Genomic DNA, 19897 nt, shown 5'->3' with positions numbered 1-19897 from the left:
AGCGAAGGAGGTGAAAGCTGGACAGGTCTGTAAAACTGGGTCTGACTGAAGCAAAGACTGATCATTTAAAGATAAAGAAATGACCTGCTTTCAGGAGGTCGGACTACAGAGATGTTCCAGAACGCCAGCGTTTGATGATCACCTTCTTCCTCAGACATGCTCTTTCCTATCGATTGTATCAGAGTAAATGATGTAAAAGCCTGTGATTGAGCGGATGTCCTGAGCTGCACCATGTTTACTGAACCCTTTCCGGAACCAGATTAATGTGAACGTGCACGTCGAGGCTCAGCAGCAACACCGAAGCGCTTCACCGTACAGATGAAGGAGCAGTAGAGTTATTTAGAACAACATTCACAGTTTGGTAAGACGGCAGACGCAGCAGTAGACGACGTACCTAGCTTCAGATGTAACGATTATTTATTTATTATAAAGGAAAATCGATGTGGATATTTGCATTATGTTTCTTTTGGAAATATTCATGTAAAATTGCACAATCAACACGACCGTGTACTAGAACCGAGTATGATGAATCGCCTGAACGCAAAACTAGCCCTGATTACAAAAATGGCCGGAACGTTCCGTCGCTGTGAGAAGAGAACCGCGTGAGTGTTGGTGTGTAAAAGGAGCAACGGTTTCCTACAACTAAAACCGTAATCCTTGGCCGTCATTTTTCACAGACACGGACATGAAAATCCTTCACGTTAGCGCGCTAGTAGAATTATACAGAACATCAGAATAAAATCATTACAATAAAAATGATATCCACTCTGAAATGGACTTCAGTTCTACATCAGATCAAGTGACTTCACCACTAACCTAAAATCCTAAAAGCACTTTCATGACGAGCAACAAATGCTTCCGTTTAGTTATATAAAATGTACCGTCATCATCCCTTCTTTTTTTTGCGTCTTCTAATTATCTAGTATATATTTTTAAATTCATTTTGTAGTAGCACTAACTCTAAGTCATTTAAATAGTTATATACAGTCATTAGAGGATGTGCAGGTAGTAAAAACAAGAACAGAATGGAAATAGATGAGGGAAATGAAGCGCGGAAAAGGGAAAGAGAAAAACAGCGTGTTGAGAGTGGTGTGTGAGTGCATCCAGGGTGAGACAGCCGGGGGACGCTGCTGTTAGCAGATGCGCTTGTATGTGTAGATGTAGCCCTTGCAGTTGGGGCAAGTGTGCGTCACGTCCTTGAGGTCATCGATCAGACACGGGATCAAGCAGCAGCCAAGATCACAGCTGCAAAACATGAGGGGAGAAAATAAACATTAAAGAGACATCACATGAGCAGCAAAGAGCCTTCATCATCATCATCATCATGCTGCATGGAGATTAGATCAGTCACAATGAAGCAGCTCAATAATCAGGTCCATCACAGCCAGACCCTCAGCTCAGGACGGATTTATCTCAAAGCAGCTTTACAGAAATCCAGTATATAAATACAGGATATAAGTGATCTAGATTCACCAGTTGGTCCCTAATGAGGAAGTCGGAGGTGAGGATGGTGAGGGGAAACCTCCCTGAGACTACATGAGGAACATCATCCTTATGTGGGAGACACCAGGTGCTAATAAATCATTTCCCTTCTAGTCTTACATGATGAAAAAGTGCAGATGTTTGTAAACAGGAAGTTCATTCTAGTTTTCACATGAAGTCTATTTTTGGAGTCCGGTGTTTCCCCTTCAGAGATCCGAAACCTTCTGACCATCAGCTGTGTGTGTGTGGTGCTGCTGCCAGAACAGCTTTAGTTAAGCATTCAACACAATCATCCCTCATTGAGAAGCTGAGCCTAATGGCACAACACCTCTGTCTGGTGTTATATCCTGGTATATATATCTGTCTGGTGTTATATCCACCACTATATCCTGGACTTCCTGACTGGGAGACCTCAGTCAGTCCGGATCAGGGAACAGCATCTCCAGCACCACTACACTGAACACCGGAGCCCCTCAGGGCTGTGTGCTCAGCCCACTGCTGTTCACTCTGCTGACTCACGACTGTGCAGCAATGCACAGATTAAACCATATCATCAAGTTCACAGATTACAGAGATGGTTGTTGACTTCAGGAGAGCACAGAGTGACTACTCTCTGTTGAACATCACAGATTATCTGTAGAGACCAAATTTCTTGGTGTTCATCTAGCGGAGAACTTCACCTGGTCACTCAACACCAGCTCCATCACCAAGAAAGCCCAGCAGCCTCTCTACTTCTTACCAAGGCTGAGAAAGGCACATCTCCCTCCCCCCATCCTGACTACGTTTTACAGAGAGACCATTGAGAGCATTCTGAGCAGCTGCATCACTGTCTGGTTTGGGAACTGCACCATCTCGGATCGCAAGACCCTGCAGCGGATAGTGAGGACATCTGAGAAGATCATTGGAGTCTCTCTTCCCTCTATCATGGACATTTACACCACACGCTGCATCCGCAAAGCCAACAGCATTGTGGACGACCACACACACTGTTCACCCCACACAACCCTCACACACACTGTTCACCCCACACAGCCCTCACACACACTGTTCACCCCACACACCCCTCACACGCACTGTTCACCCCACACACCCCTCACACGCACTGTTCACCCCACACACCCCTCACACATACTGTTCACCCCACACACCCCTCACACACACTTTTCAACCCACACACACTGTTCACCCCACACACCCCTCACACACACTCTTCACCTCACAAACACTCTTCACCCTCCTGCCATCTGGAAAATGGTACCGAAGCATTCGAGCCTCACGACCAGACTGTGTAACAGTTTCTTTCTACAAGCCATCAGACTCCTTAATAACTGATACTGAGCTGCATGCTGTCTTTCACATTACCTCATGTCATTGCTATAATACTAATGTGTTCATTCTAGTATTTCTGCACAAACGATACTGATACATATATGGACATGCAGTATTTACACTGGTCTGTGCTGTTTTTGTGTATTGTCTTGTGTGTAATTTTTTGTTTGCTCTGTCTTTTTGTCTTTTGTCTTGCTGGTTGCACAGATGCACTTTATGTGTCTAGGACTAACTTACTTTGTCATTAGCTCTGTATTTGTTCAATTTAATTTATTTGTATAGCGCTTTAAGTATTGAAACAGAAGAGAAAAAGAAATAAATATATAAAAATAAGAAGAAAAAATAAGGATAAAATAAATAAATGAATATATACAATTAAAGATTACAATTAATTAAAAAAATATTAACTTAAAATTTAAAATACTATATTTTTATCCCTGGGAGTTTGCATGTTCTCCCCGTGCCTCAGGGGTTTCCTCCGGGTACTCCGGTTTCCTACCCCGGTCCAAAGACATGCATGGTAGGTTGATTGGCATCTCTGGAAAATTGTCCGTAGTGTGTGATTGCGTGAGTGAATGAGAGTGTGTGTGTGTGTGTGTGTGTGCCCTGCGATGGGTTGGCACTCCGTCCAGGGTGTATCCTGCCTTGATGCCCGATGACGCCTGAGATAGGCACAGGCTCCCCGTGACCCGAGGTAGTTCGGATAAGCGGTAGAAGATGAATGAGTGAATGAATGAATGAATGAATGAATATTTATCCCTATCCCTAATGAGCAAGCCAGAGGCGACGGCGGGAAGGAAAAACTCCCTGAGATGAGATGAGGAAGAAACCTTGAGAGGAACCAGACTCAGAAGGGAACCTCATCCTCATTTGGGTGACACTCTACAGTAAATAATGTAAATGTAAATAATGTCCTTTATACAACAGATTATAATAGTACAATAGAGAGCTCCTGAGGAACTAATGGGTCATCGTAAACACTGAGTTCAGCACAGACCTGATTGCTGATAAAGACCAGACCATACAGCTCACAGCTTTGTGTTATGTAGCACCCTGGTCCTAAAGAAACGTTGTCTTATTTCACTGTGTACTGCGTCAGCTATATATGGTTGAAATGACATTAAAAGCTTCTTGACTTAAAGATCGCTGCCATGACAGATCCATGTACTTGCACCACAATGATGTTTCTGTAGGTTGCATGTGTCACACTGATGTCCACGTGCCTCCCCAGTCTCAGGGTTTCCCAGCACTCAGACCATACCCCCTCCACCGGCTTGCCTTCTCATAGACATAGTTCATGTCTTTCCCAGGTAAACAGTCCAGACTCTCAATGTACTGCAAGAGTACTGCTCTAAGGCTCCGATGCTCACATGCGTGTTATAGGACCGTTGGATGGTGGAGCGTGTACTCGCTGACCGGTCTGCAGCTACACAACCCCATACAACAGGGTGTGTGGTGCAGTGTGCGTTGTGACACATTCTTCCTTTTGGACCAGACAGGAAACCCCTTGTTGCTCTCACACATGCTGGAAAAATCCATCACTGACTTGATTGTTTACTTACATAATTGATTTTTGTAGCTTTTTTTTGCAGAATTTGTGATTGATTTTTGGTGAATGATGCTCCTGTGATGAAACGTCCTAGCCGTGAGACATATTTCTGTGAGAGTTGTACTCATGTTCCACACATGTATTGTAGAAGGTTGTAGCTGAATGTGTGTTATGATGTCACATGACGCATCTCGACCTGAATCTCTGTAGTTTAGAAACATTGCAAGTTCCTCCGAAAATCACAGGGCTTATATATATGTCTAATATAACCCAGACCTATCCTTATTACAAGATAATCAAAGTTATGAAAGAAATTGAGGCATAGAAGCCTTTATAGTCACCACATACACAATAAAGCACAGGGGCAGATATGATACAGTGCCACTGAAGCAGAGAGGGTTAAGGGCCTTGCTCAATTGCCCAACAGTGGCAGCTTGGCAATGCTGGGGCTTGAACCCTGATCCTTCATGCAACAGCCCAGAGCCTTAACCACTTGAGCCACCACTGCCCTTTCTCTTCAGTGCATGTATCAATGCATGATTAAACCTCTCAATCCTTATTTGAGCATCAGATGATGATTTGAGCTGCCAGTGTTACTGAGATTTCTGAGGCTCCTTCAAAAGGAGAACATACCATGCACCCGATCCTTCCACTTACCCCACAAAGAAGCAGAACAGACAGAAGAGAGTGTTCATGAGGCCCACGTCATGGCTGATTCGTGTGACGATGGCCTGTTGGCAGTGAGGGCAGACCGTCTGCACCGGGGCTGACTGGAACATCTCACCCTGCAGCACAGTCACCGTAGTAGCTGTGCCCAGAGGACCGATCACTGTGGCCGTGTGTCCCATAGATGGGCCACAGTGACTAGGCCCTGGAGCAAACTGCCCCGGCATGGGGTGGGGGAAGTGTCCAGGTGGAGGGTGAAAGCCAGCTGAAAAACAGGAAGATAGGCAGAACAGCACAAATTCAAACATCATATTAAATTTTGGTTTCAGAGCCTAAAGGTCTTAAATGTGTGTGTGTGTGTGTGTGTGTGTGTGTGTGTGTGTGTGTGAGTGAGTGTGTGAGTGTGAGTCCACATCCACATGAATGCAGGACCCAAGGTTTCCCAGCAGAACATTGCCCAGAGCATCACACCGCCTCCTCACCTTCTTCCCACAGTGCATCCTGGTGCCGTCTCGTCCTCAGGTAAGTGACTCACACGTGATGTAAAAGAAAACGTGACTGATCAGACCAGGGCTCCTTCTCCCATTGCTCCAAGGTCCAGTTCTGATGCTCACGTGTCTGTTGTAGGAGCTTTGGGTGGTGTACAGGAGTCAGCATGGTCAATCTGACACTCTGCAGCTCCGTATGCAGCAAGCTGTGATGTTCTGTGTGATCTGACTTCTTTCTATCAGAGTCACCAGTCACTTTCTCAGCAGTTTGTGCTGCAGGAGCTCGTCTTGCTGCATCTTGGTGGCAGTTACCACAGCACACCTTCACGGGTCTTGAGAAGTCCATGTTTATTTGGCTATCACTGTTTTAGGTAGGAGAAAGTAAACTTTGTGTGTTTAGTACAGCTACAGGTTTGGTCATGTGTAACACCTCAGTGTTAGAATGTCAGGGCTTTACAACACTGACAAGCTAAAAATGACAGATGACGTAGATTAAGAATCAGTATATTACAAAAAGGTATATTTTTAAAGCACAGTGTTACACACACTGATTCTGATAAGGAAACGGCAGGAAGATTTACACGACTATCAGTCTCCAGTTTAATAGATCATTTCATGGACGTTAATTGGAACTGGCCTCGACACGCGGACGTGTTTTATTCTGAACAAATAATCAGTGGGATTATTAACAGATAATTAGTCAGCATGTTAACACGGCTAATGACATGATTGTTTAGGAAGCATTTTGTTTTTCAGCCTTTAATTAGTGTTGTACGTCCCTAAAGTGCTTTGATTTTTTTTCTTTAAGTCATTTCATTAGTAGTTTCTAAATTCTAAGACACAGATGTACGATCTAGTATATTTGTGCTACTGAATTTGTGAGCTTGTTAAACCAGTCAGTGTGTAGTCCTGTCTCTGTTGTTTAGTGTGTGACCAGGTTTCTTGTACACTGTGTTATGTCCTCATCTGCCTAATTTTATTCCATGTGTTTTATTCTGTCTATGTTGGTGGTGTTTTGGGGTCTTTTGTGTCTGTTTCCTTTTTTTTCCAGGCCCACCTCCGACTACGTCATCTTCCCGTTCACAGTTATTATTTGAGGATCACAGTTTTATACGCCATGCTCCACATTTTCCCCGTGCTATTGGGTGAATGTGTTTCCGACGAGCACTTAAACCTCTTCAGCCTTCTGTCTTGCGTTTGAACTGTTGTGCACTGTGACTTACAGATGGTTTACTCTTCTGTTTGATCCTCTGCCTGTGATAGACCTTGTTTTAACCTAGTTTCTGTGTTGGATTGCTCTGTTTGTACAGAATTTCACTGTATATATTACACACCAGTAGCCATTTGTAAATAGCACCCTATTCCCTATCTAGGGAGTGAGGGAAGGATGTGTAGTTAAAGTTTTCTTTTCTTCTGTGATAGGTTAGTCATCCGTTTGAGACAAACACAGTAGGACAGAACGACCTGACTGCACAAGGCTTCAGTGTGTGAGCCCTGGACTGTTCTCATGATTAGGGTTCTCAGTGTGATGAACATCAGTAGCAGAAGGTGGCAGGCTTACCATGCAGGTGTGGCATGGGCATAGGACCCTCACCTGGGACGTGTGGGGGCACAAAGCCAGGCTGCATGGTGGCCTCGTAAGGTGGAGGGCCATACTCTGGAGGCAGCAGGTGTCCGTGTGGGGGTTCGCTCATCACCGGGGCTGAACCTGCGGTACAAATTAGTACAACTTGATGACATACGATTGACAATATCTTGACTATAAACACAAATGACAGTGTTTACAGTCTCTAATGCAGCAGTATTCAAACTCCAGGGTGTAGGTGAGATGGAAAATAGCAAAAATTATTTCAAGTTTTGAGATTTTGGACGCCACACAACACTTTACAAATCTTTTTATACTAATTACAATTGGACAGTGTTTTAAAACACTTCGTTTGTTTTCGCTCATGATACATTCAGATACCATCCACAGTTGCAGGACGGACATTAGACAAGCGGATTGTTGAAGGATTTTTAGTCAAAATGTAGTGTTTGTTTCTTACTGTTTATTATACATGGCAGTAGCAACAGTATACATAGATAAATAAGTTAATAAAAATATATTTAAAAATACATGAGAAAATAAACCTGAACACTAACTAAACAAATAAATAAATGTTTAAATATATATTAGCAATTAAGAAAATAATCCAACACAATTAATTCATTACATTTAATTAGAAATATTTTCGATAGTAATTTTTTTTAAAGTATAACATTCTATAGCAAGCGCATTAAAAATCTATATGAGTTGTTTCAAATTCATTTGAGATTAAAAAAAATTCTACACACCTTCTGGTTTTATAAATACTTCTTTAAAGGCCTAACTGAACAATACCCCTGTCTGATAATATCAATAAAATATAGGTCAGAGGCAGAAGAGTCCATCATGTGATTGTTTTGGTAATAAATTTCTACATATATACATATAAATATATATATTTATTTATTTCTAATTTTATATATATAGACGCACCGGCCACTTTATTAGGTACACCTTACTAGTACCGGTGTGGTCTTCTGCTGCTGTAGCCCATCCGCCTCAAGGTTCGACGTGTTGTGCGTTCAGAGATGCTCTCGGTTGTAACGAGTGGTTATTTGAGTTACTGTTGCCTTTCTATCAGCTCGAACCAGTCTGGCCATTCTCCTCTGACCTCTGGCATCAACAAGGCATTTGTGCCCACAGAACTGCCCTCACTGGATATTTTCTCTTTTTCGGATCATTCTCTGTAAACACTAGAGATGGTTGTGTGTGAAAATCCCAGTAGATCAGCAGTTTCTGAAATACTCAGACCAGCCCGTCTGACACCAACAACCATGCCATGTTCAAAGTCACTTAAATCACCTTTCTTCCCCATTCTGACGCTTGGTTTGAACTGCAGCAGATCGTCTTGACCATCTCTACATGCCTAAATGCATTGAGTTGCTGCCATGTGATTGGCTGATTAGAAATTTGCGTTAACGAGCAGTTGGACAGGTGTACCTAATAAAGTGGCTGGTGAGTGTGTGTGTGTGTGTGTGTGTGTATATGTATATATACATACATATATACATATACATACATATATATATACACTATATATTTGTTTTTTTTTCTTTTTTGTCTTTCACATTTTGTTTTTCTGGTGTTTAATTATAAAGTCATGAAGGTGTCGAGCTTTATTCTTCATGTCTCAGATCAAAATTCCCTACTCAACAACTTCACAATCATGTTGATATATAAGTAAAGGAGTGTATATGTAAAGAAAAGAAGAAGAGCTTTACCAGAGACTGTAGGCTGTCCGTTCTTTTCCTCTATAAGAGGGGCACTGGGGCCCCCTGGGTAGGGTGGCGGGGGGTCGCTGGACATGCTGCTGCTCAGGAGCTGGATTTAGATGGGATCAGATCACCCTCACGTTCTGAGGAATGACAAACAGGACAGTAACGTGTTCACTCTACTGACAACTCAAACAAGAAAAAGAAGTGTACGTAAAGAACTTGGACGATTCATATGATCAATTGGAAACTCATGCACTCGACGCTCAGAGGACAAGGGGTGGGGCTACCAGGTGCTGACGCTGGTTGAGACTTTTAAGAAGTTCGAGGACACTCTAGTTGGTGCGATGTCTTACAAAATGCCTTTTATATCAGCCCCATTCACATTGTATGGCATATCTGGACTACTGAACTCTTGTAATATCCCTGCACTACAATCTGATCTTCCCTTCAGTCACAGCTCACAACCTTGGAGTAATCATGGAAAATCAGCTGTCATTTCAAGACTGGACTACTTCAATTCACTGCTGTCAGGTCTACCTCTAAACACAATTTGTCCTCTGCAAATGATCCAAAATTCAGCTGCATGATTTGTTTTCAACCTGCCGAAGTTCTCCACTTCACCCCACTGCTGCTCTCCTCGCTGGCTTCTCGTAGCTGAACACATCAGATTCGAAACACTGATGCTTGCCTACAAAGCTGCTTATCACTTATCACTCCTCACACTGCACCTCACACCCTCAGATCTACAGCACTGCTCCACTGGTCCCACCATCTCTCAGGGTAAGAGGGAGGTATACAGCAAGACTCTCCTCTGTTCTATCACCGAGGTGGTGGAATGAACTTCACCTAGATGTCCGAACAGCTGAGTCACTGGATATCTTTAAATGATGGGTGAAGACCTGCCAAACCCTTAACACAGTTTGACGGTGTCCTAAGTCTGTAACCTAGTGAACCAGTGTTAATATATTCATCGATAGAGACTCAAAAGCACTTTTGTACGTTGCTCTAACATCTGTAGGTTATAAATGTAATAAGTAAATGTATACATCTCTGACACGGAGCAGAACTGTTTGTAGTCGGCTCGTGTAATCGGTTCATCTAGCAGCACAAAGTCATTATTTACTAACTTGAACTTCAACTAACAACTTCAACTAACAAGAATCTCCCAACAGATGGACTGATAGTGAAACTCTTAGCTAGCAAGACATTATTTTTTAACCTTTATCTAGAGCAGCCTACATTTATCTCATTTATACAATCGCGCAACTGAAGGTTAAGGGCCTTGAATCCCAAAACATGAAGCTGTAAGAATCTCTGAGACAAACAGAAAGGAAGGAAATCTATATCAATCACTTGACCTTGATATTACCTTGTGTAGGGGTCTTGATCTCAGGGATCAAAGATCTCATTCATTTGGTGAAACTCAGGTAAAACTGTCTCTGTCCCTACAAAGGACCATACAAGGACTCTGGACATATATTTCTGGATGCCACTCGAGACCTATACATTTAAATTGTTCCATAATGAGGTTGTTAGAGATGAGAGTGGTGAGGAAAACCTCCCTGAGACCTCATCCTCGTGTGACTCAACTAAAAGTGCAGCTCATTTTAGTTTGAAGATGAAGTCTGTCTTGTTAAAGTGATGAAGAACTGATCACTGATGGAGTCTCCAGTGCAAAACTGTTCATATTGACTGCGGTTCAAAGTCGTCCCCATGGTTTCTAATGGACGTTTTACCATCCACAGTGATCTGACTGGTCCATCTTCAGGAACCGTAAGTAGAACTTTCTACTATTCTTCCTGTTTATCTGGAACCTGGAGGACCAGAAAGCTGAGATCTGGTTCTGTTTATAGTGTTGTGATGGAAAAAAAAACAGATCTAGCCAGTAAAATATCTACTACCAAACATATGGGTGTTTCTGAATGGACAAAATGCTCACCCTCGAGCTCCTACACTGACTCTGCTCCTTCTACCAGTTTAAACCATTTCCAACCCAGTTCACAGACCCACTGCACTATACACTCCATCATTCAAACAGTCGAATTAGAATTTCTTCTGAAAACAACAGGAAAGAGAAGTTACACTAAATGGCCTAAAGTTTACGTTCATATGTCCTGAAACATTTCAATCCAGATTTATTCCCTCTTCTGTTCTGTGAAGTCTTTCCACTAGATGTTGTAGTGTCTGTGTGGATTTGTGTTCATTCAGCTACAAGAGCATTAGTGAGATCAGACACTGATGGTGTAAGAGTGAGGAGGTCTGGGGTTCAGTCGGTGTTCAGTGGGGTTGAGTCAGAGTCAGGGCTCAGTGCAGGACACTCCAGATCTTCCAGTCCAACCTTCACACACCATGTCTTCATGGAGCTCTGTTGTGTACAGGGACATTGTCATGATGGAACAGGGATCGAGTCTCTGAGTTCCAGTGAATGGAAACTGTAAAGCTACAGCATACAGAGACGTTATGGACAAACTGTGGTAACAGTTCGAGACGTTATGGACAAACTGTGGTAACAGTCCGAGACGTTATGGACAAACTGTGGTAACAGTCCAAGACGTTATGGACAAACTGTGGTAACAGTTCGAGACGTTATGGACAAACTGTGGTAACAGTCCAAGACGTTATGGACAAACTGTGGTAACAGTTCGAGACGTTATGGACAAACTGTGGTAACAGTCCGAGACGTTATGGACAAACTGTGGTAACAGTCCGAGACGTTATGGACAAACTGTGGTAACAGTTCGAGACGTTATGGACAAACTGTGGTAACAGTCCGAGACGTTATGGACAAACTGTGGTAACAGTCCGAGACGTTATAAACAAACTGTGGTAACAGTCCGAGACGTTATGGACAAACTGTGGTAACAGTCCGAGACGTTATGGACAAACTGTGGTAACAGTCCAAGACGTTATGGACAAACTGTGGTAACAGTTCGAGACGTTATGGACAAACTGTGGTAACAGTCCGAGACGTTATGGACAAACTGTGGTAACAGTTCGAGACGTTATGGACAAACTGTGGTAACAGTCCGAGACGTTATGGACAAACTGTGGTAACAGTCCGAGACGTTATAAACAAACTGTGGTAACAGTCCGAGACGTTATGGACAAACTGTGGTAACAGTCCGAGACGTTATGGACAAACTGTGGTAACAGTCCGAGACGTTATGGACAAAACTGTGGTAACAGTCTGAGACGTTATGGACAAAACTGTGGTAACAGTCTGAGACGTTATGGACAAAACTGTGGTAACAGTCCGAGACGTTATGGACAAAACTGTGGTAACAGTCTGAGACGTTATGGACAAAACTGTGGTAACAGTCTGAGACGTTATGGACAAAACTGTGGTAACAGTCTGAGACGTTATGGACAAAACTGTGGTAACAGTCTGAGACGTTATGGACAAAACTGTGGTAACAGTCTGAGACGTTATGGACAAAACTGTGGTAACAGTCTGAGACGTTATGGACAAAACTGTGGTAACAGTCTGAGACGTTATGGACAAAACTGTGGTAACAGCCTGTAATTTGTACTTGTACTTCAGACAGGTAAAATAAAATAAGGAAAAGGAAAATCTCACTCCAGACACATTAGCAATCATCACAACCCTGAATTCTGTAACCCTGTTTATGTAAACAGTTGCTTTGACAGCTGTAAAGAAACAACATGAAAATAACATTCAGTTTGCAAAACGGCTTAAAATACAAAGGCCACCCGCTAGTTAGCAGGTTAGCATACAGCTATAGAGGATTAGTGTGATTAGCCACCTAGCTAACATCACTGGTGTAAAGCCCACACACTAGCTCCACTACACAACACACACTAGCTCCACTACACAACACACACTAGCTCCACTACACTACACAACACACACACTAGCTCCACTACACAACACACACACTAGCTCCACTACACTACACAACACACACACTAGCTCCACAACACAACACACTAGCTCCACTACACAACACACACTAGCTCCACTACACAACACACACTAGCTCCACTACACAACACACACACTAGCTCCACTACACAACACACACACTAGCTCCACTACACAACACACACACTAGCTCCACTACACAACACACACACTAGCTCCACTACACTACACAACACACACACTAGCTCCACAACACACACACTAGCTCCACTACACAACACACACACTAGCTCCACTACACTACACAACACACACACTAGCTCCACAACACACACACTAGCTCCACTACACAACACAACACACACACTAGCTCCACTACACAACACACACACTAGCTCCACTACACAACACACACACTAGCTCCACTACACAACACACACACTAGCTCCACTACACAACACACACACTAGCTCCACTACACAACACACACACTAGCTCCACTACACAACACACACACAGACACTAGCTCCACTACACAACACACACACTAGCTCCACTACACAACACACACACTAGCTCCACTACACAAAACACACACACTAGCTCCACTACACAACACACACACTAGCTCCACTACACAACACACACACTAGCTCCACTACACTACACAACACACACACTAGCTCCACTACACAACACACACACTAGCTCCACTACACAACACACACACTAGCTCCACTACACAACACACACACACACACACACTAGCTCCACTACACAACACACACACTAGCGCCACTACACAACACACACACTATCTCCACTACACAACACACACACAAGCTCCACTACACTACACAACACACACACTAGCTCCACTACACAACACACACACAAGCTCCACTACACTACACAACACACACACTAGCTCCACTACACAACACACACACTAGCTCCACTACACAACACACACACTAGCTCCACTACACAACACACACACTAGCTCCACTACACAACACACACACTAGCTCCACTACACAACACACACACTAGCTCCACTACACAACACACACACTAGCTCCACTACACAACACACACACTAGCTCCACTACACAACACACACACTAGCTCCACTACACAACACACACACTAGCTCCACTACACAACACACACACTAGCTCCACTACACAACACACACTAGCTCCACTACACAACACACACACTAGCTCCACTACACAACACACACACTAGCTCCACTACACAACACACACACTAGCTCCACTACACAATACACACTAGCTCCACTACACACTAGCTCCACTACACAATACACACTAGCTCCACTACACAATACACACTAGCTCCACTACACAACACACACACTAGCTCCACTACACTACACAACACACACACTAGCTCCACTACACTACACAACACACACACTAGCTCCACTACACAACACACACACTAGCTCCACTACACAACACACACACTAGCTCCACTACACAACACACACACTAGCTCCACTACACAACACACACACTAGCTCCACTACACAACACACACACTAGCTCCACTACACAACACACACACAGACACTAGCTCCACTACACAACACACACACACTAGCTCCACTACACAACACACACACTAGCTCCACTACACAACACACACACTAGCTCCACTACACAAAACACACACACTAGCTCCACTACACAACACACACACTAGCTCCACTACACTACACAACACACACACTAGCTCCACTACACAACACACACACTAGCTCCACTACACTACACAACACACACACTAGCTCCACTACACAACACAACACACTAGCTCCACTACACACACAACACACTAGCTCCACTACACACACAACAGACTAGCTCCACTACACAACACAACACACTAGCTCCACTACACAACACAACACACTAGCTCCACTACACAACACACACACTAGCTCCACTACACTACACAACACACACACTAGCTCCACTACACAACACACACACAAGCTCCACTACACTACACAACACACACACTAGTTCCACTACACAACACAACACACTAGCTCCACTACACAACACAACACACTAGCTCCACTACACACACAACACACTAGCTCCACTACACACACAACAGACTAGCTCCACTACACACACAACAGACTAGCTCCACTACACAACACAACACACTAGCTCCACTACACACACAACAGACTAGCTCCACTACACACACAACAGACTAGCTCCACTACACAACACAACACACTAGCTCCACTACACAACACACACACTAGCTCCACTACACAACACAACACACTAGCTCCACTACACAACACAACACACTAGCTCCACTACACAACACAACACACTAGCTCCACTACACAACACAACACACTAGCTCCACTACACAACACAACACACTAGCTCCACTACACAACACACACACTAGCTCCACTACACAACACACACACTAGCTCCACTACACAATACACACTAGCTCCACTACACAACACAACACACTAGCTCCACTACACACACAACACACTAGCTCCACTACACACACAACAGACTAGCTCCACTACACAACACAACACACTAGCTCCACTACACAACACACACACTAGCTCCACTACACAACACACACACACACACACTAGCTCCACTACACAACACACACACTAGCTCCACTACACAACACACACACTAGCTCCACTACACAACACACACACTAGCTCCACTACACAACACACACACTAGCTCCACTACACAACACACACACACTAGCTCCACTACACAACACACACACACTAGCTCCACTACACAACACACACACTAGCTCCACTGCACAACACACTAGCTCCACTACACAACACACACACAGACACTAGCTCCACTACACAACCCACACACAGTAGCTCCACTACACAACACACACAGACTAGCTCCACTACACAACACACACACTAGCTCCACTACACAATACACACTAGCTCCACTACACAACACACACACACTAGCTCCACTACACAACACACACACACACACTAGCTCCACTACACAAAACACACACCACACACTAGCTCACTACACCAACACACACAAACACTAGCTCCACTACACAAACACACAGCACACACACACACACACTAGCTCCACTTACCACAACACAAAACACTAGCTCCACTACAACACACACACACTAGCTCCACTACACAACACAACCCAAAAGAGCCACTACCCAACACAACACACAAGCTCAACAACAACACACACACTATCTCCACTACACAACACACACACAAGCTCCACTACACTACACAACACACACACTAGCTCCACTACACAACACACACACAAGCTCCACTACACTACACAACACAAACACTAGTTCCACTACACAACACAACACACTAGCTCCACTACACACACAACACACTAGCTCCACTACACAACACAACAGCTCCACTACACAACACAACACACTAGCTCCACTACACAACACACACACTAGCTCCACTACACAACACACACACTAGCTCCACTACACAACACACTAGCTCCACTACACAACACAACACACTAGCTCCACTACACAACACAACACACTAGCTCCACTACACAACACACACACTAGCTCCACTACACAACACACACACTAGCTCCACTACACAACACACACACTAGCTCCACTACACAACACACACACTAGCTCCACTACACAACACACACACTAGCTCCACTACACAACACACACACTAGCTCCACTACACAACACACACACACTAGCTCCACTACACAACACACACACACTAGCTCCACTACACAACACACACACTAGCTCCACTGCACAACACACTAGCTCCACTACACAACACACACACAGACACTAGCTCCACTACACAACCCACACACAGTAGCTCCACTACACAACACACACACAGACACTAGCTCCACTACACAACCCACACACTAGCTCCACTACACAACAAACACACACTAGCTCCACTACACAACACACACACACTAGATCCACTACACAACACACACACACACTAGCTCCACTACACAACACACACACACACTAGCTCCACTACACAACACACACAAACACTAGCTCCACTACACAACACACACACACACACACACACTAGCTCCACTACACAACACAACACACTAGCTCCACTACACAACACACACTAGCTCCACTACACAACACAACACACTAGCTCCACTACACAACACAACACACTAGCTCCACTACACAACACAACACACTAGCTCCACTACACAACACAACACACACACTAGCTCCACTACACAACACACACACTAGCTCCACTACACAACCCACACACACTAGCTCCACTACACAACACACATACACACACACACACTAGCTCCACTACACAACACACATACACAACACAACACACTAGCTCCACTACACAACACACACACTAGCTCCACTACACAACACACACTAGCTCCACTACACAACACAACACACTAGCTCCACTACACAACACAACACACTAGCTCCACTACACAACACAACACACACACTAGCTCCACTACACAACACACACACTAGCTCCACTACACAACCCACACACACTAGCTCCACTACACAACCCACACACACTAGCTCCACTACACAACACACATACACACACACACACTAGCTCCACTACACAACACACACACACACACACACACACACACACACACTAGCTCCACTACACAACACACACACTAGCTCCACTACACAATACACACACACACTAGCTCCACTACACAATACACACTAGCTCCACTACACAATACACACTAGCTCCACTACACAACACACACACTAGCTCCACTACACAATACACACTAGCTTCACTACACAATACACACACACACTAGCTCCACTACACAATACACACTAGCTCCACTACACAACACACACACACTAGCTCCACTACACAATACACACTAGCTCCACTACACAACACACACACTAGCTCCACTACACAATACACACTAGCTCCACTACACAATACACACTAGCTCCACTACACAACACACACTAGCTCCACTACACAACACACACTAGCTCCACTACACAACACACAATCTGTCTAGTATTGATTTGAAACGTAGCATAAGAGACTCCCTCAGACTAGCCAAGTAAACAAGCTGATACACTGCAGTCATTTAGAAATAAATAAATAAACGAATGAATGAATGAGTGAGTGAGTGGATGAAGAGGTAGATATGATAAATAAATAACGGCTGTGCTGATGATGTGAGCTAACTCAGGCCAGTGACAGGGATTACACACGCTTTTCACTCCCACACAAAAATACTAGCAAATTATTGATCATAAATAATATTAGTGATGATGTTCAGTTACCTGAGGTGTATCTGAGCTTAGACACTTTGGCTTAGTGAAGTTAGCGAAGTCGTTCAGCAGATAGCCGTTAGCTCTTCTGCAATAACATTCACCGCTGCGAATGGAGGATCTGACGTAACGAGGGAGAGAGAGGGGGAGGGAGAGACAGGGAGGGAGGGGAGAGAGGGAGAGAGAGAGAGAGAGAGAGAGTGATGGGTGTGTGGGGAGAGTGAGCTCTAGTATCAGTTGGTTTTATATACACCTTTATTCTATCAGAATCAGAATCAGATTTATTGGCCAAGTGTGTTAACACATACAAGGAATTTGGTTCCAGCAGTTTGTGATTCTCAAAAGTACAGACATAAATAACACTAACACTGTACTGTCACCAGCTCACACATCACTGTAATACACTGTACTGTCACCAGCTCACACATCACTGTAATACACTGTACTGTCACCAGCTCACACATCACTGTAATACACTGTACTGTCACCAGCTCACACATCACTGTAATACACTGTACTGTCACCAGCTCACACATCACTGTAATACACTGTACTGTCACGAGCTCACACACATCACTGTAATAAACTGTACTGTCACCAGCTCACACACATCACTGTAATACACTGTACTGTCACCAGCTCACACACCACTGTAATACACTGTACTGTCACCAGCTCACACACACCACTGTAATACACTGTACTGTCACCAGCTCACACATCACTGTAATACACTGTACTGTCACCAGCTCTCACACACCACTGTAATACACTGTACTGTCACGAGCTCACACACATCACTGTAATAAACTGTACTGTCACCAGCTCACACATCACTGTAATACACTGTACTGTCACCAGCTCACACATCACTGTAATACACTGTACTGTCACCAGCTCACACACATCACTGTAATACACTGTACTGTCACCAGCTCACACATCACTGTAATACACTGTACTGTCACCAGCTCACACATCACTGTAATACACTGTACTGTCACCAGCTCACACACACCACTGTAATACACTGTACTGTCACCAGCTCACACATCACTGTAATACACTGTACTGTCACCAGCTCTCACACACCACTGTAATACACTGTACTGTCACCAGCTCACACATCACTGTAATACACTGTACTGTCACCAGCTCACACATCACTGTAATACACTGTACTGTCACCAGCTCACACATCACTGTAATACACTGTACTGTCACCAGCTCACACACACCACTGTAATACACTGTACTGTCACCAGCTCACACATCACTGTAATACATTGTACTGTCACCAGCTCACACACATCACTGTAATACACTGTACTGTCACCAGCTCACACATCACTGTAATACACTGTACTGTCACCAGCTCACACATCACTGTAATACACTGTACTGTCACCAGCTCACACACATCACTGTAATACACTGTACTGTCACCAGCTCACACACATCACTGTAATACACTGTACTGTCACCAGCTCACACGTCACTGTAATACACTGTACTGTCACCAGCTCACACACATCACTGTAATACACTGTACTGTCACCAGCTCACACACATCACTGTAATACACTGTACTGTCACCAGCTCACACACATCACTGTAATACACTGTACTGTCACCAGCTCACACACATCACTGTAATACACTGTACTGTCACCAGCTCACACGTCACTGTAATACACTGTACTGTCACCAGCTCACACACATCACTGTAATACACTGTACTGTCACCAGCTCACACATCACTGTAATACACTGTACTGTCACCAGCTCACACATCACTGT

The 19897-nt window shown here is 44.1% G+C and overlaps 1 protein-coding gene across 2 annotated transcripts in view; it reads right to left on the bottom strand.

Annotated features, from left to right (window-relative positions):
• The window catches only part of LOC132864222 (cell death-inducing p53-target protein 1-like), an 18586-nt gene extending 337 nt beyond the window's left edge, over positions 1–18249 (bottom strand). The window contains exons 1-5 of one of the 2 annotated variants that reach the window (XM_060897538.1): positions 18110–18249; positions 8821–8954; positions 7076–7222; positions 5018–5291; positions 1–1245 (exon numbers count right to left, since the gene is read on the bottom strand). The exon at positions 1–1245 is cut by the window's left edge and continues 337 nt beyond it. In XM_060897538.1, the coding sequence (XP_060753521.1) occupies positions 1134–1245; positions 5018–5291; positions 7076–7222; positions 8821–8905 (618 nt within the window). In that variant the 5' untranslated portion in view covers positions 8906–8954; positions 18110–18249 and the 3' untranslated portion in view covers positions 1–1133. The remainder of the gene's footprint in view (positions 1246–5017; positions 5292–7075; positions 7223–8820; positions 8955–18109) is intronic. The other variant, XM_060897539.1, reaches the window with a different exon arrangement.
• Positions 18250–19897: the final 1648 nt, after the last annotated feature.

Source organism: Tachysurus vachellii, chromosome 21 (genome assembly GCF_030014155.1).
Source record: "Tachysurus vachellii isolate PV-2020 chromosome 21, HZAU_Pvac_v1, whole genome shotgun sequence".
In the NCBI taxonomy this organism is placed as follows: Eukaryota; Metazoa; Chordata; class Actinopteri; order Siluriformes; family Bagridae; genus Tachysurus; species Tachysurus vachellii.
The sequence above is the reverse complement of the archived record's forward strand: the minus strand, read 5'-3'. Positions and strand labels throughout refer to the sequence as shown.